The 25405-nt window shown below is 39.7% G+C and overlaps 2 protein-coding genes across 6 annotated transcripts in view; both read right to left on the minus strand.

Moving 5' to 3' along the window:
• Window positions 1–25405, minus strand: part of LOC108888488 (solute carrier organic anion transporter family member 1C1) — a 69466-nt gene that overhangs the window by 18146 nt on the left and 25915 nt on the right. The gene's annotated exons all lie outside the window — the stretch shown is intronic.
• The window catches only part of LOC108892246 (cGMP-inhibited 3',5'-cyclic phosphodiesterase 3A), a 125889-nt gene continuing 101137 nt past the window's right edge, over window positions 654–25405 (minus strand). The window contains exons 11-14 of one of the 5 annotated variants that reach the window (XM_051073262.1): window positions 12471–12674; window positions 10376–10537; window positions 6057–6315; window positions 654–5294 (exon numbers count right to left, since the gene is read on the minus strand). In XM_051073262.1, the coding sequence (XP_050929219.1) occupies window positions 4981–5294; window positions 6057–6315; window positions 10376–10537; window positions 12471–12674 (939 nt within the window). In that variant the 3' untranslated portion in view covers window positions 654–4980. Of the gene's footprint in view, window positions 5295–5399; window positions 5504–6056; window positions 6316–10375; window positions 10538–12470; window positions 12675–25405 lie in introns of those variants that run through there. The other 4 variants (XM_051073259.1, XM_051073265.1, XM_051073261.1 and 1 more) reach the window with 4 other exon arrangements.

Genomic DNA, 25405 nt, shown 5'->3' on the forward strand with positions numbered 1-25405 from the left:
GACATATTTTCACCAGAAAATGTTATGGTAAGTTACTAAATAATTGTGTATGTGTCTATGATTCTATCAAACAACATTAAGGCACTTGTAAAATGTATGAATTCTTTCTAGTAAAATATGAATACAGAAAATCATCATCCATTTAGTTTCAATGTATATGTATTATTATCTTTGTACCTACGGGCAGACATACTCCATCTGTGCTCAGAGAGAGACTGGTGGAGTGTCTATTGTTGTCTGTGCTTATAACCAATTCAGTATAGCTAAATATTTGATAATAGCATTTTAAAATGATTGGGTGTTTACTTTGATTGTTTGGGTCTCAATGACCCCTAGATGTATTTCCAGGATAAGGATGCACTACTTGTGTGTTATTTCACCAATTTAAGACAATTTAAAAAATTAAAGAAAAACAAGTGGCCAGCGAGTGGTTGGTAATTTGCCAGATTTACTCAGAGATGTGAAATGTTCACCCTGCTGCATTAAAACTGGCCTTTAGAGTTCAAGTTCAAGACTTAAACTCAAGCTTGTAAAAAAGTCTTGAGGAAGCCTGGTACCTAGAACCGAATGTACCATTACCTTATAGATTTTAATATGAAGCAGATTCTTGATGTGAATCCAACACTGAACAATAAACACAACAGACACAGGGATACCACAGAAATTATAGTCTTGTAATTCAATGTATTCACATTACAACATCCACATGGTTCAGTTTGTGACAACTTCTAATGATCTTCAAATATATTCACTGTATGATACATAATACCAATATAGGCACTTCCAGTAAGTCTGGCAATATTGCAGCTACAGTATAGTGTCTAAATTACAAAATGGTAAAAATAAATAATGTATATCTAAAAGAGTTTTTGTAGTTTTAAAATTTCTTTACTGTACAGCATATATGTGTATTGTACAAAATGGAGCATCAACCTGCAAGGAAATTAATTATTTTACTTTCACAAATACTGTGTATTTGGACATATTCTTCCTTGTGTAAGTATTAGTACATGTGGTAAGTGCAAGGAACTAGTGAGAAGAAAGCAATTAATTATTTAATCATGTGTCAACTATATAAAAATACTCATCTCATTTTTGTTTACATAATTGTAAAGCTTGTTTGGTTCCCATGGTTACAATTATGCTACACGTGTGAATAAGTATGACAATCAAATAAACCAATTAAGACATAAAAATACACTATCAAAACGTATATATTGCATCAGCTCAAATGCAAGTATTGAATTGAGACTGATGTGACTGGGGGCAAAATGCATGCATCATCCAAAAAAAAAAAAAAAAAAAAAGTGATCATCAACAAATTAATACAGTGGACAGGATGCCATCACCTTTGAATTATGAGAGATGTTTTGTGATGAATGCTCTACTACTGTTGCCTGTGAGGATCTCAGATCTGCAGGCTGAGCAGTATGTAGATCAAAGAGGAAGCGCAAGGAGAAATGTGCTATAGGGCCTTCTGTGAATAACAATTTCATTTCAGGGCATAGTATCTGATAAGAATTGATAAACTACTAACTGCATCACCATCTCTAATTGTGAACTGAAGCAGCATCTCCCTCTTCTCAACAGTACAATTAGTCAAATGAAGGACAGTCACATTAGAGAGGCCAATGGAAGAATTCAAATAGACACAGACACACACTCTCTTTCTCTCTCTCTATCACACACACTGTACATATACATTCACAAAGCTGAGTAGCTGAGATGGAAACTAGAAGTGGACATTACATTATCCCAATGAATTATACAAAGAAAAGTTTTTGTTTTTTTTCTAATTCTGGGCCACTATAGAAGAGAGGTGTTAAATCCAGTTGATGATATCTTATAAGGTTTTTCAAAAGCTGAGGAAAATGGATCCATTGTGTTCATAATGATGATTATAGCTCATTAGGGAAGTGCAGACAACATATGGAAAACAGCAGGCATGTTGTATATAGGATACAATGGGTGAGGCAACACATGATCATTAGAGGCCAAAAAAAAGGTTGTTCTGATTCAGTGGCTTCTGACAATTCTGGTCTTGATATAGGGTTTGGGGTAAATTATTCTCTGTCTAATGCCTTTGTAAACAGGGTCAACCAATTACCTCCCCCTCTAACACAGACTGTAGCAGAGTGAGGGCAGCAGTAAACAGGTCATTATGGATGTAGTGTGCTATTCACCACAGACAGGGAACATTGTGTGGTTACAGGGTATGTAAATGCAGGATACAAAGACTACACCTGTATCCAACAATGTAACTTCAATCACAGGCAGACTCTGTCATATGCTATCTATGGGTTGTCATGTGTTGTTCTGCTTTTTTTTAAAGATCAGTTTGAAAAAATAAGATTATGGAAGAAAACAGTGGCACAATATGAGATACCAACCCATAAGGGATTCAGATATGAATGTAGGTCATGAGAACAAGATTACCAGTGGATAATTCATTACATATTGCCTCACTGCACTTGTATGTGACAGTAACTTGACTCGCCAACTTTAATTAAACTCATGATCTACTGGTCTCTCATACACTTTTTCTATGTAAATGTGAATTATTAAAGGAAAGTGGGATATTCATCTGAGACATTCCTACTTGACTGCCTCTGTGCAGCTGGATATGGAACTGGTTTACCTCTGTCTCAGATGAGAGTAGGGGCTATCATGTGACTGGAACATTTTACAGATGTCATGCATCATGTTCTGGCCTTCACACAATTATCGTGTTGTGCAGATCAAGTCACATTTACTCTCATCACATGAGGAGATCACATTTTATAAATTCTTTGGAAATTCTTAGAAAGCAGTCTCTCTATGCTTTAGTATAATTGATTTCAACAGTTAAATGTCTGAGGTGACTAAAACGAACCTTCAATTTTCTGATTGAGTGATTATGCAGCAATAAGAAAACAATGACTCAGTGTGCATTATAGATAAACAATGTGACAATGTCTGAATATAATCACATTGTGTTACTAATGCAGTTACTTTCCACCATAAAAAGTGATGGTACACACAACTTCAGAGCTATTGCGGGGCAAAATTCATATGGACTGAGCATGAGCAACAAAACATTGTGCTGTGGGTGATCCCAAATAACAACTTTTACATTTCAAAGTGTAAAACTGATAAAAGACCCCACCATCACTGTTTTGGCCAACTATTGATAACTTTTCCATGGATATCCACTGTATATCTGTTTCACTAAAGATAGAACAATCTTTTCTACCAGCATCAAACAGCTATAGGAGTTAACTTCAGAGACCTGATTTACCTGATTCACCTGACATACAACGGGCTGATGTTGATACTACAGCACAGTCTACCCTTTTATCAACCTTTCAAACTACATTTTCCTTACATGAAAAAACATTTCACCAGAATAATTTCCCTCGTATATCATCACCATGCAGTGTGCTCTGAAGTCCTGTCTGCTCATAACTCTGAGAGAATGAATATCTCCCTGAGGAATTACAGACAGATTAACTGAATTTATCTACAAAGATGTTATAACAGTCAAAGCGGAAAAGGGTGGGGGATGGGGGTGGGGGGTGGTGACATAAAGTTCAGCTTTGTTCTTTAGCATTTCATGAACATATTCTATAGCTACTGCACATTTCCTGCATGTTTTTAACTTACTGTCGTCATAGGTGATACAGATGTCTACATTGAATTTCAACAGTTGAGGGTTTCCTGAGGGTTGAAGGTCATCAAGCATCATTTCAGGTGTTTACATGATAAGAACCAGTAAGTACAGAGTATAATACAGCACATGGACCCCAAATACATAGTCTGAGAGTCAAAAATGTATAGAAAAGACAAAAGGAAACTGTATTGGTTAGTCCACCTATGGCTATGTTCAACACAAGAAAGCAAGAAAATAGATTAAATGTGTAATCTATTTAGGGGATTTATATTTAATAGATTAAGTTGGATCTATATAATATATTTTTTTTATTATTTTACCTGCTTCCGTATTTCTCCCTTTTACTGTATTTCCTAACACTCTAGTAGTGTTACTGTACACCCTGTGTTCTCCCTTTACCTGTCGTTTTTCAGCACAGATTCATTTCCAACAACCCACTGTTGTTTTGTCAATGCAGACGTTTAGACTACAACATACGGGACACTGAAGCCTTCAGTGACTGCTATATTTACCTTGGGGTTGTAGAAGAGATGGCACAATTAGGAGGTAATCTGCTGACTTTATCTATGCAGAAGAATTGTGCATATGAGCGCATTAGTTTAAACACAGACCCACACACCCACGCACACACATACATAGTGTGAAGAGCCTCAAGTCTTCCTCCTTAAACTAAAATGGTTACAATGAATGGTATAACGTACTTAATTTGGCAACAAATGGAAAACACAAAATGTATAAATATATGTGTTTTTATGCTAAAGCCCATGGGTGAGTGATGCATTTATTTTGGCAGAGGTTGAAAGGAAGAAAGATATGCCAATGTTCCTCATTTGCTCCCTTTATAATCCATATATAGAAAAAAAAATTATGGCCCATATGAGACCTCAAAAACTCTTGCTAAAATTGAAACACAAGTACAAGTAACTGTGATGTTTATATATAATTGCATTCTGAAAATAATTATGTATAAATTGGCAGCAAATTTCTGCAGTCCTGTGTTACCACAATGGGTTGAGGTCTGTGCAACCAGTCTTCCTCTTCTCTTGACAGTAGCAAAAGAGTCTGTATCCCAAAGTACACGAATAATCCCGTATTGCAATATGGAAAGCTCCTTTAAATGTTTGGTGAAACCAGATATTCAGATAAAATGTGTAAAGCACAAATTTTCCCACCCTGTTTTTTTCTGTATAGGCACACATTTCCCAAACATCTACAGTGTTGTGTCTAAGTGATGTGCTGGCAAAAACAGGAGTCAGTTGATAGGATAAGAAACAAAGAAATACTTTTTCATGTCCTTGCCCTGACTGACGCCATATTTCCCATGGGCTGTTTCACTGTGGGTCCCCCTCCTCTAGTTCCTCTGGAGGTTTAGAGTCTTCCTGTGGAGACACAGGCCACTCTGGTTCCTCCACTCCTTCCTCTGGATCCTCTCCTTCTACCAGCTCCTCTCTGCTGCCTGGCTCCTCCTCTTCCTCGTGGATAGCCAGAATAGGCTCAGCTACATTGTTTAAATGGACAGACTCTGCTCCTTGGCCCTGTTTCTGGGCCTCGTCTGCGATCACCTTCTTCCACATCTCGTGGTTCTCCAGCAGGTGCTGGGTGATCTGACAGAAAACTTTCCTCCTCTTCTTAGGAGCTCCTTTCTCTGGAAAAAAAGAAACAACTTTTTGATGATTTTACACAATGCATACCTTAACTTAAAATGAATGTACAATAGCAGTCATTTATCGGTAAGAACATATGATAAAGCCAGTGCATTTAGCTGCTACAAAGCAAATAAGTTTTGTGTCACCTGCGGCTCTACACATGTACCAAAGCAGCCTCAGACATCTTCACTGTATATCCTCAAGTGGTCTGTAGTAATTTACATACGTCACATTAAATTATTTCAAACTAGAAATAGAAAATAGTATAGTAATAGCAAAACGTTGTATCAGAATGCATTACTGATCTGGTCAAATATTTTTCATCATTATCACATTACCACTTACTTACTGTCATTAGTTGTGTTGTATAAAGAAATATAGCTGTGAAACATTATATCTAAAAGCTCATTCATTGATATAAATATTAAACTTGAGGTGTGGATATGTATATATTTTATGCAATATATTTCACAACACACAGAGACTTTAATTTTAAATTTCAGTGTTACTAATCTAACATCTAGCATTTATTTGTCATTGTTCAGTGGCAGAACCACTGGTTAAAGTTATCAAAATTGTGAATGTCCTGCAGTACCATACATTATATTGTATAATCAACAGTGTTTAAATGGCGACAACAAACAAATGAATACAAAGACAGGCATTATAGGCAAAATTTCTGATAATGTTCAGATTTTCTGCTTGTGCTGCTTGCTACTTCAGGTTTACAGCTTTGTTCTAGACCATAGTGCTTAGCTTACGTGATGCTTCTGAGCTGGTGGACGTGTCCTCTTCTGCAGTATCCTCCTCCTCCTCCTCCTCATTCTCTGTGATCTCTGGCTCCTCTGCCTCTGGGTTGGGCTCCACCCATCGTCCAGGCATGAGGCAGGCTGAGTCGTAGGAGTTGCAAAGTGGTCCCACGATATGTGTGATGAATGACTCCTGGAGTTTGGCCAGCTGTGGTGCCGCTCGGTCCATGAAGGGACTGATAGGAAGACCCAGGCTGGACTCCTCATCGCCCTACACAAAGAGTTACCCACATTAGTACAAAACCATCACCAGCTGCCTGAATGCCAAGACATGGCATGATTCACATTTCACCACACATATAGTTCCAAAAGAACAGAGTAATTCAGACCAGAGTGAAGAAGCAGGATTGTCTAACACTATCAAGCCTTAAATTATTGTAACTGTGTCCCACAGTTACAATTAATAATTCACTAAGTTTGGCCAGCTGTGGTGCCGCTCGGTCCATGAAGGGACTGATAGGAAGACCCAGGCTGGACTCCTCATCGCCCTACACAAAGAGTTACCCACATTAGTACAAAACCATCACCAGCTGCCTGAATGCCAAGACATGGCATGATTCACATTTCACCACACATATAGTTCCAAAAGAACAGAGTAATTCAGACCAGAGTGAAGAAGCAGGATTGTCTAACACTATCAAGCCTTAAATTATTATAATATTATATTATTAATAATTCACTAAATTATTTGTTTCACAGTCAATTTTGAGTCTTAATAGTGTAAGAATTTGAAGTGTGGTGCTGACTACATCAGACAGGTGAAACCAAAGGAAATGACTTAGTGAAACAGGTGGAACAAAAGAGGGAAGCTTAAAGCTGGACATAGACCAGTAGTTCTTCATACTGGGTCTTAAGCCATATTGATTCTAGCCAGCTAATCAATGACTATTTCACACCTGGGATGCCAAGTGAATGCAATTAAACCAGCATCATTCTGGGCCCTGAAGGCCAGGATGCTGTTAGCATAGACTTGATTGCTGAGCCCATGCTCTAAGGCTTTACCTACCTGGGCCCCCAGAGATGCTAAAATGCATTGCTGAGGCTTTTGACTTGCTGTAAATGAATGAAACCAAGGGCCTGGTTGATAACATAATACCCCCACTAACATTTACCATGGCATACACTCCATATGGTAATCTAAGAGAAGACGTATTTTACATAAAACCTTGGTAACACTATATTTGATATGTCAGTGATTTCTGGATAAGTTTCCTGGAAAGAAGCACAATAGGAAAGAAAATAGAGTCAGATATTCAGACACAACTGAGTTTAACAATTTGTGTTGGGTTTATAAGCTGCTATTTATTTCCTCAAAAGGACTGCCGCTTTTCAACCTATGTATTATTACTACATACCTCTAGACAAATGACTCAATACTGTAGTTTAACACCAGTCTCCAGTTTCCCTATATTTAGAATATAATTTCATAGTCTTTTAACCTGTAACCTTCCTACAACTGTACAGTTACATCTTTGTTACTTTACAGGAAATTATTGAAAACATAAAATAAATATATAGGGTGATGGTAGAAAGACTGAGAGGCAGCTGCATGTGTGCTGTCTATGACGTCTGTATGGACAGAAATGAACAACAGCTATAGCAAGGTTTCCTGGTTGCCTTGGTGACTGACCCCAGGTGTCATCCCATACAGTGTACAGTACAATGCCTCTGTTCCTCCATTGAGCTGCTGATGTAAAGCACAATGAAAGTCATCAAAAAATGGGATTTCAGGTGATCTGCAATTTGATGGAATTTCCTGACAGGTGAACAGACATACATGGGTGAAAAAAACAAGAGGAAGAGGAGCACTGAGATCAAGCTCAATCACCATGACTACATATACCCAAATCAATGACTTGTGTATTTTAGATATGTTTAAGAAACAGAAGACAGATGTATTCTTATTCAGCTATCCATATTAACACATTTAATTGCTCATCTTTGGACTGCAGTAAGACTCATTAAATAGTATTAAGTATTTATTTATTATTATTTATTATTTAAGTGTCAGTACCAGTAAGCCAAGAGATTTATCCAGTATTACAATACAGATTCAAGACACCCAGATCCTGGCTCACACATCATAATCAGTTTCAGAAAGCCTCTCAGAATGGTGAACAAATCTCATCCTCAAGGCTTTCTCAACATGTTTTCTCATGCTCATGCTCGATACCCGTTAAGCGTTTGTGTATGTATGATGTTGTGTATGCTTTTTATACATTCCTGAACATCTATGTTGTATTTCTTTGCTGCTTTTTTCAAGGTTGTCGGACTCTCAAGCCTGTCAGTGCAATCAGAGGCTGCTCCACCTGAATGACAGTTGCCTGGGCACCCTGCTTGCGTCACCACATCCAGTGGCACTAAAACTATTGTCACTGAAGAGCATTTCTCCTGTGAGGCTCCTTCTCTCTGTGTCTTCCCCCATAGACCTCAGAGTGGCTTGTAACAAGCTGTTGTGTCACCTAGCTCAAGTGACAGGGTACGTAAGAGCCTGAGCATTTCATGCTTCACCTGGAGGCAATTAGTAGAGATTAGCAGCCATTCAGTGCCAATGGGAAATACTGTAACAAAGGTCACTGAGGGTGGCAGTAGGCTGAAGGCATTACCAGATCCTGCTTGCTAAAGCAGCACTGTATATGATTACACTGACAATAAATTCCTATATACAAGACATACATGTGAATAATTTTCCCACAACTAAAACTACAAGATACCTTTACTGTCTCTGCTGTTTATTATTTATAAATGTACAACACATAACTGAACAGACACATAAATCCTGTCATTTATTATGACAGCTGCTCACAGCTCAGAAGGCACACTGCCATCACTCCCTCAATATGTCAGAGAGATTGAATGAAAAATAAATTAAGGACAGTAAAATCAATCAAGATTGAAGTCCAAAGTCTATGTGGAGGAAAGAATAGAAGAGGGAGGACTATATTTCAGTTTCTGTGCTTGCTCATATGAGTTTTGTGACAGAATAGAGACTGCTTGCTGTTTTCTATTTCAGAGAGTCAAAATGTGTGTGTGTGTCACCACTTTGATTTTACTATCTGAAGAATGAGGACATTTTGCATAGAAAGAATGTTCTGGCTGGTTCTCATTTATTCAAAGATCTGACAGAGGTGAGGGTTCAGAGATAAGTTTTAGAGTTAGACTTAGGTTTACATTAATTAAGTTTAGGGTCAGGTATGTCAGATTAAGGTAAAGCATGTAGTGCTGTGGTGCTGAAAGGATTAGGGTGGCAATATTCTTATTTTTTTTTTCTGTATTTTTGTTAAGCAAAGCTCATGAAAAGATCAAAATCTATGAAGTGGTAGTCCATCTTTCAATACTTTCCAACTTCTCTCACCTGTCTCTGGCTCCTGGTATGAAGCCCATTCATTTCTATAAGATGTTAATCTTTTAACAACAGTAGAGGTCTTTGGCGCAAAAGAAAGAGCTACACCAGGCTTTTAAATACCCAGACATACTTGTTAGTAGGATTGATTTACTGTTGGTTTTGTTTTTTTAATGGGATTTGTGGATAGCAAGACAAATATAGAATACCATCAGACCTATCCTTCAAGGTTAGCGTTAGTGGATAATTAATGCATCACATCAGTGAAGCTCCTCACAAGTACAGTAATACACACATGCACACTCTTCTCTTTTCTTCACATTTCAAATGATTTCTTGTGCTGTCCGTCTTGAATTGAGTTTTGTCTATGACAATTAAATGTTTATATTTTGGATTATATGGTGTATCTGCAGCTGTCAGGCCTTGACACTGTGCCCCATTTAAAGCTGTTGAAAAGCTTGTTTGTTTACTGAACCTAAAAGATTCCAGTGTAGAATAGGTCATAGGTCAGCAATGATGTTTGCCCAGAAGACAGGCTGTTTGATACTGAGGGGAACAACACAGGTGGCGATACACGCCTCTGCTTTGAATTATTTAGATGGGTGGAATATCATTGTTTATTTATATGTATACAAAAGCTGAATTCTTCTTTCCATAGCTTCACTACTGACGAAGATCAGGTGAGAGTAAATGGAAGAAGCAATAATATATATTTTATATGTAAAAGAAAAATCAAAATGATAAAATGACTCACTTCAGTTTTGGCCTTGAAAATGCTGACACAGACAAAGGAATGATTTACTATTTCAGACTGTACTGGGCTGTAGTGTATTATACTGTGCAGGTGGTACAAACACGACAGCACAATGATATTCAGTTTAGCGAATACAAACAAGGTCTTAGTTCCCATCAGAGACCATTCACACACCTGTTCATAGAACTCGTTGACAATGCCCTCTGTCCACTGCAGATGCAGGTCCTTGCACTTCAGAGGCCCATTGATGTCAGCCAGCTTAATGCACATCTGGCAGACCAGCAGCCTGTCATTCTCGTTGGACCAGTCGATACCTGTAGACGGATCATCACCCACCTAGAGGATCATCAAAGGACACGTTGACATTTAACATATTCATACATGTTGGCAGGCACAGCGGGTGATTTGTAGATATTATGTAAATGTGATGCAATTAATATGCTGATCAATGATTGTGTATTCATATCAATGTCTGGAGGGTTTACTAATCAGTGAGAAGACACACAACAACACTGGAATGCACTGTGAATGAGAAAAAAGTGTTATGGCTGCAGTGTCGTGTTTCTTCTTCTTGTTGTTTTGTTCTGCTCTCTTTCTCCCGTGCTCCTCCAGGTACCTCCCCCCTCAAGCAGTGGGTGGTGGAGCGCGACTGCTTCCACTTGCTCATCAGGATCGGGAGTACAAAGACTGGGAGAAGAGATGCTGGCCATGCTAGTGGGCTATTTGGCAGTTTTCAGGCTGGGTGTTGTCAACTTGAGTTATAGTGTAGTGATATCTGTAGTCTTACTCCCTTTTTGGAGGGAAGTTGTTTATATAATTTTTTTCCCAACTGTATTTAAATAGTTTAAGACTCAGTATGTATCTAGATCAGCTTCTCCTTCCGTTTATAAGAAGCAAAATTTCCACTGTCCTCGATGGTTTTTGTTGTACTTATTTTTTGTTTAATCTAAGTTGTTAATAAAATCCTTATTTGTGCTTATACGTCCGTTTTCCTTACTTCTTTCTCCTTGGGTTAATCCTAACTGTTACTCTCCTAATTCCCCGGACCTTTTGGGTCCATTTAGCTTCTGCCTCCACTATGAAGCACATAAGCACAGATTTTTTCCTGTGATGAAATATGCTTTACTCAAAAATGTGGAGGTAACAATCACTATGCTTTAAATAACATTTGACCATTTCCAATTTCTGTAAGATAGAAGATATAGTCAAATTTATTTATTTATATAGCGCCAATTCACAACAGAAGTTATCTCGAGACGATATAACTATTTATGAAGTTCTCTGGGTTAAATCAGTGAACAACTCAAATCAACTCATTTCAAGGGACCTGGCAGCACTCTCACACATGACATTAAGGCTTGCATCACTCTAAACAAAGTTCAAATGAATTCATTATTTCTAGTTTTGTTTAATGAGCCTCAGACCTGGAGAAGGAGGACCACTCACTCCCAGAGTTTTATCATTCTAACCTAATAACCTAGGAAACTGAGGAGATCAAGCGCAAAACTTGATGGGTACTTCACAGAAAGCTAATTTGCTTCCAGGAAGAGCAGAGCAGGGTGCACTACAGTGGGAAACATTGCTGTTACTTTTGCTGCCAAGCCAGCGAGCTCAATGCTAGCTGACAGGCCCTGGCCCTCAAGAACCACCACTGTACTAATACTCACAATGGAAAAACCCAAGACCCTCAAATCCACAGCCAACATTCTGTCTGCACTTAAACGAGTTCTTGAAAAGCTGCAGGGTGCTTTGTGTTGTTGACTTGAGCTGGACATATTGCAAGTGCTGCAATGTTCTGCACAAACAGACCTGTTCCTTGAAAACCACTGGGCATTTCCCTTTGAATGAAGCTTATTTTTATTATTAAAAGAGTCATGGTATGAATTTATGAGGAAAGTGCCCCTACAGAATACACTCACTCAATCAAACTCAACAAAAAAAAAACATACACTAAAACAACAGAATAATACTACTGCCATTTTAAGTGTCCTAGACAATTAATCATTTAGCTAATCCAGCTTCCAAAGACAACAAAATAAAATAACTATTCATACATAAACCCTTCTCTTCATATGCAAGGATAGGTATTCATAACCCTGTGTTGCATTGCATTGGCTTAAATTCATTATTAAAGCTCCATAAGTTAAAGGTCAATGAAGAATCGAAAGAGAAGTTTTTAAGTTAATGATTTTGTCAAGTTAAGTTTTCAAGGACTTAAATCTCTCCAGATCTAAAGGTCATGTCTTTTCAGTATTTAATATAGACCTACCTTGGCATTGAACTCCGCTAGGAAGTCAAAGTGCTTCTTCAGATCAGTGGCCAGTATGGCCTCAATGACCAGGAAACGGAAACGCTTGAACTCCACATGGTCCAGGTTGACGAGGAAGTTGTACTCTGGCCGTGACAAGAAGAGGTTCCAAGCTGAGGCAGCATGGTGGTTTTCTAGAACGGATCGATCATTGTAGAGCACTGCCTGCAAACACACACAAACACTTCAATAATACATTTACAATAAACAAGCACAAAAATGTCTGTATGTGAATCAGACAATCTTGCACACACAGCAGTGAAAAAATAAGTATAAAAAACTAGAAAATGTAGATGATTGAAATGTTAGAAGAAGTTATTACAAGTGGTAGAAAGTAACTAAATGTATTTACTCAAGTACTGAACTTAAGTACAATAATAAGGCATGTGAATTTAGATTTTCTCCTTTATATTTCTATTCCACCAAATTTCAGGTGCAAAAATTTTACTTTTTACTCTTTACTAGATTTATTTAATGATTTTAGTTACTAGTCACGTTGCAGGTCAGATTGATATTCCAACATGAAATTAACAAATAAATGCCTGCCTTTCCCAGCTGCAACCATAAAAATGATGTATAAATTAATGCATCAATACACATGATCTTTGTATCTTAAGTATTTCTACACAGGAAGGGAAAACCACACGATGCTTCCAAAACATTAAAATTAAATAAAATTAAAGCTGCGAGCAGCGTTGAACGGGCCCTCGCACCCGGCGCCCGTCGGGGGAGCGGCGACCGCGGGACCCCGGCAACCGCGGGGTCAACGCAGGTCGCAGGGCACACGCTGGCGTAACAGTTCACACTTCCGAGATGTAAAAATTTAAAATAAAAGCTTTTATGCTAATTATTTTCTGTGATAATATTTTTCAGAGCTCATCATCTGTGACAGCTCTTGGCTCTCCTGACTGTAACCTCTCTGTGGCAGCTTCTCACAGACTCAATCAACTCCTCTTCCCCTCCCCCCTCAAACACAAACACAAACACACACACACACACAGATACCCCCTCCCAAAAGGAGATAAAACTCAGTTTTAACTTGAGTTTACAAGCTTTGAGCTTTGAGCAAAAGCATTTTTTTGCAAGTTCTGTTATTGGGTGCATATATAAATCATTTATGCTTAAACAAGGGTTATAATGAAGTTATTTGAACAGTGAATATCTCATCTGCCTAAAGTCAGGGCGAAGCCACTAACCAGCTGTAGGGATGGGTATCATTAGGATTTTATCTTTATCCATACAGACCCCTATCAGTCCAGCTCAGACTGTTACTGGTTTAAGAGAGTGAAGTTTATAGCAATTTGCAAAATTTGGAGATTAGTGACAAACTAACCAGTTAGACTACATACAGACAAGCTTTCATTTTAGCTGTTAGTAACAGTTTGCCATGAGCTTAACCAGCGTGCTGTGCTTCGTGTTAAACATGTCATGAGACTGTGGACAACGTTTGAGCCAGCTTTGACATCTGCAGATATGAGTTTCTGAAGAGGGGCCTGCTGAGGTTAGATGTGCTGAATAATATCCATTTTCATATCAGAAAAAACACTGCATTAAACATTGTCTTAGCTCACTGAGCTGAGGTCAACAGGTAATATAACCAACCTGTGAGGTGGCTCACCCCCGTAAGATAAACACATAAATGATCCCTGATAGAACCGATAATTAAAGGCACATCAGTGACAGGGAATGCTATTAAAACTAAACTATAAACTGGTGACATTAACTGCAAAAGAAGATTTTTATTGATACATTTCAGGTAGAATTTAGTTTTCAATAAGGAAAATGCTGTAAGAAACCTGAATTTGTTGCAACAAATTTAAAATAAAAGCTTTTATGCTAATTATTTTCTGTGATAATATTTTTCAGAGCTCATCATCTGTGACAGCTCTTGGCTCTCCTGACTGTAACCTCCCTGTGGCAGCTTCTCACAGACTCAATCAACTCCTCTTCCCCTCCCCCCTCAAACACACACACACAGACACACACACACAGAGACCCCCTTCCAAAAACCCATCAAAGAGTAATACAATGGCTCCATCTGTAGGATAAAGTAGAGAGTCGCAACAGGAAGTTACCCCAAAATCTGAGGTTTCAAACAGGAAGTTGGGTTTCCGAACTTTGACGGGCCAGAACCGGCACACGCTTCGACCCAAACTCACAATTTTCGGAGGACTTCTTCCAAAAATTGTCAAGGAGGGGCTGACAACATTTGAAGTGAATCTGGTCACCCGTCTAGAAACTGGACATCACACTATAAAATATGTCATTTCCTGCTATAAATAGGTGGCGCTACAACAATTGTATGAATATTGACATATGGATGTGTGCAGATAGGTACCATTAACAATCCTGTAAAGTTTGATGCAGTTTGGACAAAGTATGGCCGAAATATAGCAAAAATAAAGCAACTTCCTGTTTCGTGGCGAGTAATCGAACTTTGAGGGGCCATAACTTCCACGCCCTTCAACAAAAACTCAAAATCTGCCGCAATTTAACATCGTCTATGTCTTAAGAACATACTATTAAGTTTTGAAGTCAATGGGATAATGCGTCTAGGACTAGTTCGCGTTCAAGCGACCCCTGGAAATGGCCAAAAACACACAATTTTTTCACCTTCCGGTCAAAATAAAAATACTTTCTGTTGGGTTTAGAATATGGCTCCAAGAGACTTTTTGGTGCGTCATGGGATGTTACATATGTGTGCAGATTTTCAGATTTTTAGGCGCAACGGGCTTGAGGGGCTGTTCCGTTTAAAAATGTAGGTGGCGCTACCGAGGGCATTTTACCACGCCCATGCTCAAGACCCCTAAATTATTAAATTTTTCGCCGTGCCTGACGCGTCTGCAAATTTTGGTAAGTTTTCACGCATGTTAAGGCCCTCAAAAAGCCGATCTAAGAGGCGGAAAAAGAAGAAAAAAATAATAATAATAATAATTAAAGCTGCGAGCAGCGTTGAACGGGCCCTCGCACCCGGCGCCCGTCGGGGAGCAGCGACCGCGGGACCCCGGCAACCGCGGGTCGACGCAGGTCGCAGGGCACACGCTGGCGTAACAGTTCACACTTCCCAGATGTAAAAATTTAAAATAAAAGCTTTTATGCTAATTATTTTCTGTGATAATATTTTTCAGAGCTCATCATCTGTGACAGCTCTTGGCTCTCCTGACTGTAACCTCTCTGTGGCAGCTTCTCACAGACTCAATCAACTCCTCTTCCCCTCCCCCCTCAGACACAAACACAAACACCCACACACACACACACACAAACACAGAGAGAGATACCCCCTCCCAAAAGGAGATAAAACTCAGTTTTAACTTGAGTTTACAAGCTTTGAGCTTTGAGCAAAAGCATTTTTTTTAAGTTCTGTTATTGGGTGCATATATAAATCATTTATGCTTAAACAAGGGTTATAATGAAGTTATTTGAACAGTGAATATCTCATCTGCCTAAAGTCAGGGCGAAGCCACTAACCAGCTGTAGGGATGGGTATCATTAGGATTTTATCTTTATCCATACAGACCCCTATCAGTCCAGCTCAGACTGTTACTGGTTTAAGAGAGTGAAGTTTATAGCAATTTGCAAAATTTGGAGATTAGTGACAAACTAACCAGTTAGACCACATACAGACAAGCTTTCATTTTAGCTGTTAGTAACAGTTTGCCATGAGCTTAACCAGCGTGCTGTGCTTCGTGTTAAACATGTCATGAGACTGTGGACAACGCTGAAAATATTACTTTACTAACTACTGGCCGAACAGGCGCTTTTACAAAGAAAAGGTAAAGGCCAGCAGCTTTTACTTTTCAATGCACTTGTCGTCAACTTGAGTGGCTTATATTCAGCTGGTTCACCTCGACGCCGGTGGACCTAGTGCACTTTTCCTGTTGCCGTACACTGAGTAACACGAAAAAAATCAGCTGACCCCTTGTGAAATTTCCTAACTGATCAAAACCAAACTGTAAAGACAGCATCAATCCACGCTCAGCTTTGGTCAAGGGGAGACATATGGTAAGATTACATGAATTCATGTAATCTTCTTTGAGGCTACAATTTCAGACTTAACTTAGTCATTCACTAGTGTCTTGGCAGCGTTTATGGGGTTTTTAGACAGGTCTCTCACTGGTTTTCTTTCCAGGGTCATTGAAATCTTTGGCTTCCTACCTCTGCCAGGCTTGTTCTGCACAGTGTGGCTCTCCTTGAATTTCTCGGTGACGCTTCTCATTTGAGTTCTTGACGCTTGGAAATGCTGTGATAACTTTGTATATCCTTCTCCTGCTTCCTGAGCATCGACAATTCTTTTCTTCAAGTCTACAGTGATTTCCTTAGTTTTTGGCATGATGCTTTCTCAAGTGACAGCTCAAATCTTAACTGAAGTTTTTATCCCGCGTGTAAAGCAGCTCTTGGCTCTCCTGACTGTAACCTCTCTGTGGCAGCTTCTCACAGACTCAATCAACTCCTCTTCCCCTCCCCCCTCAAACACAAACACAAACACACACACACACACACACACACACACACACACACACACACACACACACACAGAGACCCCCTCCAAAAACCCATCAAAGAGTAATACAATGGCTCCATCTATAGGATAAAGTAGAGAGTCGCAACAGGAAGTTACCCCAAAATCTGAGGTTTCAAACAGGAAGTTGGGTTTCTGAACTTTGACGGGCCAGAACAGGCACATGCTTCGACCAAAACTCACAATTTTCGGAGGACGTCTTCCAAAAATCGTCAAGGAGGGGCTGACAACATTTGAAGTGAATCTGGTCACCCGTCTAGAAACTGGACATCACACTATAAAATATGTCATTTCCTGCTATAAATAGGTGGCGCTACAACAATTGTATGAATATTGACATATGGATGTGTGCAGATAGGTACCATTAACAATCCTGTAAAGTTTGATGCAGTTTGGACAAAGTATGGCCGAAATATAGCAAATTTAAAGCAACTTCCTGTTTTGTGGCGAGTGATCGAACTTTGAGGGGCCATAACTTCCACGCCCTTCAATGAAAAGTCCGAAACTTTTGCAATTTAACTTCGTCTATGTCTTAAGAACAAATTATCAAATTTTGAAGTCAATCGGATAATGCGTCTAGGACTAGTTCGCGTTCAAGCGACCCCTGGAAATGGCCAAAAACACACAATTTTTTCACCTTCCGGTCAAAATAAAAATACTTTCTGTTGGGTTTAGGATATGGCTCCAAGAGACTTTTTGGTGCGTCATGGGATGTTACATATGTGTGCAGATTTTCAGATTTTTAGGCGGCAACGGGCTTGAGGGGCTGTTCCGTTTAAAAATGTAGGTGGCGCTACCGAGGCCATTTTGCCACACCCATGCTCAAGACCCCTAAATTCTTAAATTTTTCGCCGTGCCTGACGCATCTGCAAATTTTCAGGAGTTTTGACGCATGTTAAGGCCCTCAAAAAGGCGATCAAAGAGGCGGAAAAAGAAGAAAAAAAAATAATAATAATAATAATTAAAGCTGCGAGCAGCGTTGAACGGGCCCTCGCACCCGGCGCCCGTCGGGGGAGCGGCGACCGCGGGACCCCGGCAACCGCGGGGTCAACGCAGGTCGCAGGGCACACGCTGGCGTAACAGTTCACACTTCCGAGATGTAAAAATTTTAAATAAAAGCTTTTATGCTAATTATTTTCTGTGATAATATTTTTCAGAGCTCATCATCTGTGACAGCTCTTGGCTCTCCTGACTGTAACCTCTCTGTGGCAGCTTCTCACAGACTCAATCAACTCCTCTTCCCCTCCCCCCTCAAACACAAACACAAACACACACACAGATACCCCCTCCCAAAAGGAGATAAAACTCAGTTTTAACTTGAGTTTACAAGCTTTGAGCTTTGAGCAAAAGCATTTTTTTTGGCAAGTTCTGTTATTGGGTGCATATATAAATCATTTATGCTTAAACAAGGGTTATAATGAAGTTATTTGAACAGTGAATATCTCATCTGCCTAAAGTCAGGGCGAAGCCACTAACACAGCTGTAGGGATGGGTATCATTAGGAATTTATCTTTATCCATACAGACCCCTATCAGTCCAGCTCAGACTGTTACTGGTTTAAGAGAGTGAAGTTTATAGCAATTTGCAAAATTTGGAGATTAGTGACAAACTAACCAGTTAGACTACATACAGACAAGCTTTCATTTTAGCTGTTAGTAACAGTTTGCCATGAGCTTAACCAGCGTGCTGTGCTTCGTGTTAAACATGTCATGAGACTGTGGACAACGCTGAAAATATTACTTTACTAACTACTGGCCGAACAGGCGCTTTTACAAAGAAAAGGTAAAGGCCAGCAGCTTTTACTTTTCAATGCACTTGTCGTCAACTTGAGTGGCTTATATTCAGCTGGTTCACCTCGACGCCGGTGGATGTAGACGTGCACTTTTCCTGTCGCCGTACACTGTGTAACATGAAAATATCAGCCGACCCTTGTGAAATTTCCTAACTGATCAAAACCAAACTGTAAAGACTTTGGTCAAGGGGAGACCATATGGTAAGATTACATGAATTCAAAATAACCTACAATTCCTTCAAATTAATTTGAAGCCAGTTTTAATTTTTTTGAGCCCAGCTTTGACATCTGCAGATATGAGTTTCTGAAGAGGGGCCTGCTGAGGTTAGATGTGCTGAATAATATCCATTTTCATATCAGAAAAAACACTGCATTAAACATTGTCTTAGCTCACTGAGCTGAGGTCAACAGGTAATATAACAACCTGTGAGGTGGCTCACCCCCGTAAGATAAACACATAAATGATCCCTGATAGAACCGATAATTAAAGGCACATCAGTGACAGGGAATGCTATTAAAACTAAACTATAAACTGGTGACATTAACTGGCAAAAGAAGATTTTTATTGATACATTTCAGGTAGAATTTAGTTTTCAATAAGGAAAATGCTGTAAGAAACCTGAATTTGTTGCAACAAATTTAAAATAAAAGCTTTTATGCTAATTATTTTCTGTGATAATATTTTTCAGAGCTCATCATCTGTGACAGCTCTTGGCTCTCCTGACTGTAACCTCCCTGTGGCAGCTTCTCACAGACTCAATCAACTCCTCTTCCCCTCCCCCCTCAACACACACACAACAGACACACACACACAGAGACCCCCTTCAAAAACCCATCAAAGAGTAATACAATGGCTCCATCTGTAGGATAAAGTAGAGAGTCGCAACAGGAAGTTACCCCCAAAATCTGAGGTTTCAAACAGGAAGTTGGGTTTCCGAACTTTGACGGGCCAGAACCGGCACACGCTTCGACCAAACTCACAATTTTCGGAGGACTTCTTCCAAAAATTGTCAAGGAGGGGCTGACAACATTTGAAGTGAATCTGGTCACCCCGTCTAGAAACTGGACATCACACTATAAAATATGTCATTTCCTGCTATAAATAGGTGGCGGCTACAACAATTGTATGAATATTGACATATGGATGTGTGCAGATAGGTACCATTAACAATCCTGTAAAGTTTGATGCAGTTTGGACAAAGTATGGCCGAAAATATAGCAAAAATAAAGCAACTTCCTGTTTCGTGGCGGAGTAATCGAACTTTGAGGGGCCATAACTTCCACCGCCCTTCAACAAAAACTCCAAATCTGCCGCAATTTAACATCGTCTATGTCTTAAGAACATACTATTAAGTTTTGAAGTCAATCCGGATAATGCGTCTAGGACTAGTTCGCGTTCAAGCGACCCCTGGAAATGGCCAAAAACACACATTTTTTCACCTTCCGGTCAAAATAAAAATACTTTCTGTTGGTTTAGAATATGGCTCCAAGAGACTTTTTGGTGCGTCATGGGATGTTACATATGTGTGCAGATTTTCAGATTTTTAGGCGCAACGGGCTTGAGGGGCTGTTCCGTTTAAAAATGTAGGTGGCGCTACGAGGGCATTTTACCACGCCCATGCTCAAGACCCCTAAATTATTAAATTTTTCGCCGTGCCTGACGCGTCTGCAAATTTTGGTAAGTTTTCACGCATGTTAAGGCCCTCAAAAAGCCGATCTAAGAGGCGGAAAAAGAAGAAAAAAAATAATAATAATAATAATTAAAGCTGCGAGCAGCGTTGAACGGGCCCTCGCACCCGGCGCCCGTCGGGGGAGCGGCGACCGCGGGACCCCGGCAACCGCGGGGTCAACGCAGGTCGCAGGGCACACGCTGGCGTAACAGTTCACACTTCCGAGATGTAAAAATTTTAAATAAAAGCTTTTATGCTAATTATTTTCTGTGATAATATTTTTCAGAGCTCATCATCTGTGACAGCTCTTGGCTCTCCTGACTGTAACCTCTCTGTGGCAGCTTCTCACAGACTCAATCAACTCCTCTTCCCCTCCCCCTCAAACACAAACACAAACACAAACACACACACACACACAGATACCCCCTCCCAAAAGGAGATAAAACTCAGTTTTAACTTGAGTTTACAAGCTTTGAGCTTTGAGCAAAAGCATTTTTTTGCAAGTTCTGTTATTGGGTGCATATATAAATCATTTATGCTTAAACAAGGCTTATAATGAAGTTATTTGAACAGTGAATATCTCATCTGCCTAAAGTCAGGGCGAAGCCACTAACCAGCTGTAGGGATGGGTATCATTAGGATTTTATCTTTATCCATACAGACCCCTATCAGTCCAGCTCAGACTGTTACTGGTTTAAGAGAGTGAAGTTTATAGCAATTTGCAAAATTTGGAGATTAGTGACAAACTAACCAGTTAGACTACATACAGACAAGCTTTCATTTTAGCTGTTAGTAACAGTTTGCCATGAGCTTAACCAGCGTGCTGTGCTTCGTGTTAAACATGTCATGAGACTGTGGACAACGTTTGAGCCAGCTTTGACATCTGCAGATATGAGTTTCTGAAGGGGCTGCTGAGGTTAGATGTGCTGAATAATATCCATTTTCATATCAGAAAAAACACTGCATTAAACATTGTCTTAGCTCACTGAGCTGAGGTCAACAGGTAATATAACCAACCTGTGAGGTGGCTCACCCCCGTAAGATAAACACATAAATGATCCCTGATAGAACCGATAATTAAAGGCACATCAGTGACAGGGAATGCTATTAAAACTAAACTATAAACTGGTGACATTAACTGCAAAAGAAGATTTTTATTGATACATTTCAGGTAGAATTTAGTTTTCAATAAGGAAAATGCTGTAAGAAACCTGAATTTGTTGCAACAAATTTAAAATAAAAGCTTTTATGCTAATTATTTTCTGTGATAATATTTTTCAGAGCTCATCATCTGTGACAGCTCTTGGCTCTCCTGACTGTAACCTCCCTGTGGCAGCTTCTCACAGACTCAATCAACTCCTCTTCCCCTCCCCCCTCAAACACACACACACAGACACACACACACAGAGACCCCCTTCCAAAAACCCATCAAAGAGTAATACAATGGCTCCATCTGTAGGATAAAGTAGAGAGTCGCAACAGGAAGTTACCCCAAAATCTGAGGTTTCAAACAGGAAGTTGGGTTTCCGAACTTTGACGGGCCAGAACCGGCACACGCTTCGACCCAAACTCACAATTTTCGGAGGACTTCTTCCAAAAATTGTCAAGGAGGGGCTGACAACATTTGAAGTGAATCTGGTCACCCGTCTAGAAACTGGACATCACACTATAAAATATGTCATTTCCTGCTATAAATAGGTGGCGCTACAACAATTGTATGAATATTGACATATGGATGTGTGCAGATAGGTACCATTAACAATCCTGTAAAGTTTGATGCAGTTTGGACAAAGTATGGCCGAAATATAGCAAAAATAAAGCAACTTCCTGTTTCGTGGCGAGTAATCGAACTTTGAGGGGCCATAACTTCCACGCCCTTCAACAAAAACTCAAAATCTGCCGCAATTTAACATCGTCTATGTCTTAAGAACATACTATTAAGTTTTGAAGTCAATGGGATAATGCGTCTAGGACTAGTTCGCGTTCAAGCGACCCCTGGAAATGGCCAAAAACACACAATTTTTTCACCTTCCGGTCAAAATAAAAATACTTTCTGTTGGGTTTAGAATATGGCTCCAAGAGACTTTTTGGTGCGTCATGGGATGTTACATATGTGTGCAGATTTTCAGATTTTTAGGCGCAACGGGCTTGAGGGGCTGTTCCGTTTAAAAATGTAGGTGGCGCTACCGAGGGCATTTTACCACGCCCATGCTCAAGACCCCTAAATTATTAAATTTTTCGCCGTGCCTGACGCGTCTGCAAATTTTGGTAAGTTTTCACGCATGTTAAGGCCCTCAAAAAGCCGATCTAAGAGGCGGAAAAAGAAAAAAAAAAAATAATAATAAATAATAATAATAATAATAATTGCAACTCGTTGCAAACTGCGTTGAACGTTGAACGGGCCTCGCACCGGCGCCGTCGGGGAGGCGACCGCGGGACCCCGGCAACCGCGGGGTCAACGCAGGTCGCAGGGCACACGCTGGCGTAACAGTTCACACTTCCGAGATGTAAAAATTTTAAAATAAAAGCTTTTACGCTAATTATTTTCTGTGATAATATTTTTCAGAGCTCATCATCTGTGACAGCTCTTGGCTCTCTTGACTGTAACCTCTCTGTGGCAGCTTCTCACAGACTCAATCAACTCCTCTTCCCCTCCCCCTCAAACAAACACAAACACACACACACACACACACACACACACACAGATACCCCCTCCCAAAAGGAGATAAAACTCAGTTTTAACTTGAGTTTACAAGCTTTGAGCTTTGAGCAAAAGCATTTTTTTAAGTTCTGTTATTGGGTGCATATATAAATCATTTATGCTTAAACAAGGCTTATAATGAAGTTATTTGAACAGTGAATATCTCATCTGCCTAAAGTCAGGGCGAAGCCACTAACCAGCTGTAGGGATGGGTATCATTAGGATTTTATCTTTATCCATACAGACCCCTATCAGTCCAGCTCAGACTGTTACTGGTTTAAGAGAGTGAAGTTTATAGCAATTTGCAAAATTTGGAGATTAGTGACAAACTAACCAGTTAGACTACATACAGACAAGCTTTCATTTTAGCTGTTAGTAACAGTTTGCCATGAGCTTAACCAGCGTGCTGTGCTTCTGTTAAACATGTCATGAGACTGTGGACAACGCTGAAAATATTACTTTACTAACTACTGGCCGAACAGGCGCTTTTACAAAGAAAAGGTAAAGGCCAGCAGCTTTTACTTTTCAATGCACTTGTCGTCAACTTGAGTGGCTTATATTCAGCTGGTTCACCTCGACGCCGTGGATGTAGACGTGCACTTTTCCTGTCGCCGTACACTGTGTAACATGAAAATATCAGCTGACCCCTTGTGAAATTTCCTAACTGATCAAAACCAAACTGCATCAAAGACTTTGGTCAAGGGGAGACATATGGTAAGATTACATGAATTCAAAATAACCTACAATTCCTTCAAATTAATTTGAAGCCAGTTTAATTTTTTGAGCCAGCTTTGACATCTGCAGATATGAGTTTCTGAAGAGGGGCCTGCTGAGGTTAGATGTGCTGAATAATATCCATTTTCATATCAGAAAAAACACTGCATTAAACATTGTCTTAGCTCACTGAGCTGAGGTCAACAGGTAATATAACCAACCTGTGAGGTGGCTCACCCCCGTAAGATAAACACATAAATGATCCCTGATAGAACCGATAATTAAAGGCACATCAGTGACAGGGAATGCTATTAAAACTAAACTATAAACTGGTGACATTAACTGCAAAAGAAGATTTTTATTGATACATTTCAGGTAGAATTTAGTTTTCAATAAGGAAAATGCTGTAAGAAACCTGAATTTGTTGCAACAAATTTAAAATAAAAGCTTTTATGCTAATTATTTTCTGTGATAATATTTTTCAGAGCTCATCATCTGTGACAGCTCATGGCTCTCTTGACTGTAACCTCCCTGTGGCAGCTTCTCACAGACTCAATCAACTCCTCTTCCCTCCCCCCTCAAACACACACACACAGACACACACACACAGAGACCCCCTTCCAAAAACCCATCAAAGAGTAATACAATGGCTCCATCTGTAGGATAAAGTAGAGAGTCGCAACAGGAAGTTACCCCAAAATCTGAGGTTTCAAACAGGAAGTTGGGTTTCCGAACTTTGACGGGCCAGAACCGGCACACGCTTCGACCCAAACTCACAATTTTCGGAGCCAGTCTTCCAAAAATTTCAAAGGGGCTGACAACATTTGAAGTGAATCTGGTCACCCGTCTAGAAACTGGACATCACACTATAAAATATGTCATTTCCTGCTATAAATAGGTGGTGCTACAACAATTGTATGAATATTGACATATGGATGTGTGCAGATAGGTACCATTAACAATCCTGTAAAGTTTGATGCAGTTTGGACAAAGTATGGCCGAAATATAGCAAAAATAAAGCAACTTCCTGTTTCGTGGCGAGTAATCGAACTTTGAGGGGCCATAACTTCCACGCCCTTCAAAAAACTCAAAACTGCCGCAATTTAACATCGTCTATGTCTTAAGAACAAATTATCAAGTTTTGAAGTCAATCGGATAATGCGTCTAGGACTAGTTCGCGTTCAAGCGACCCCTGGAAATGGCCAAAAACACACAATTTTTTCACCTTCCGGTCAAAATAAAAATACTTTCTGTTGGGTTTAGAATATGGCTCCAAGAGACTTTTTGGTGCGTCATGGGATGTTACATATGTGTGCAGATTTTCAGATTTTTAGGCGCAACGGGCTTGAGGGGCTGTTCCGTTTAAAAATGTAGGTGGCGCTACCGAGGCCATTTTACCACACCCATGCTCAAGACCCCTAAATTATTAAATTTTTCGCCGTGCCTGACGCGTCTGCAAATTTTGGTAAGTTTTCACGCATGTTAAGGCCCTCAAAAAGC

Source organism: Lates calcarifer, linkage group LG10 (assembly GCF_001640805.2).
Source record: "Lates calcarifer isolate ASB-BC8 linkage group LG10, TLL_Latcal_v3, whole genome shotgun sequence".
NCBI lineage: Eukaryota > Metazoa > Chordata > Actinopteri > Centropomidae > Lates > Lates calcarifer.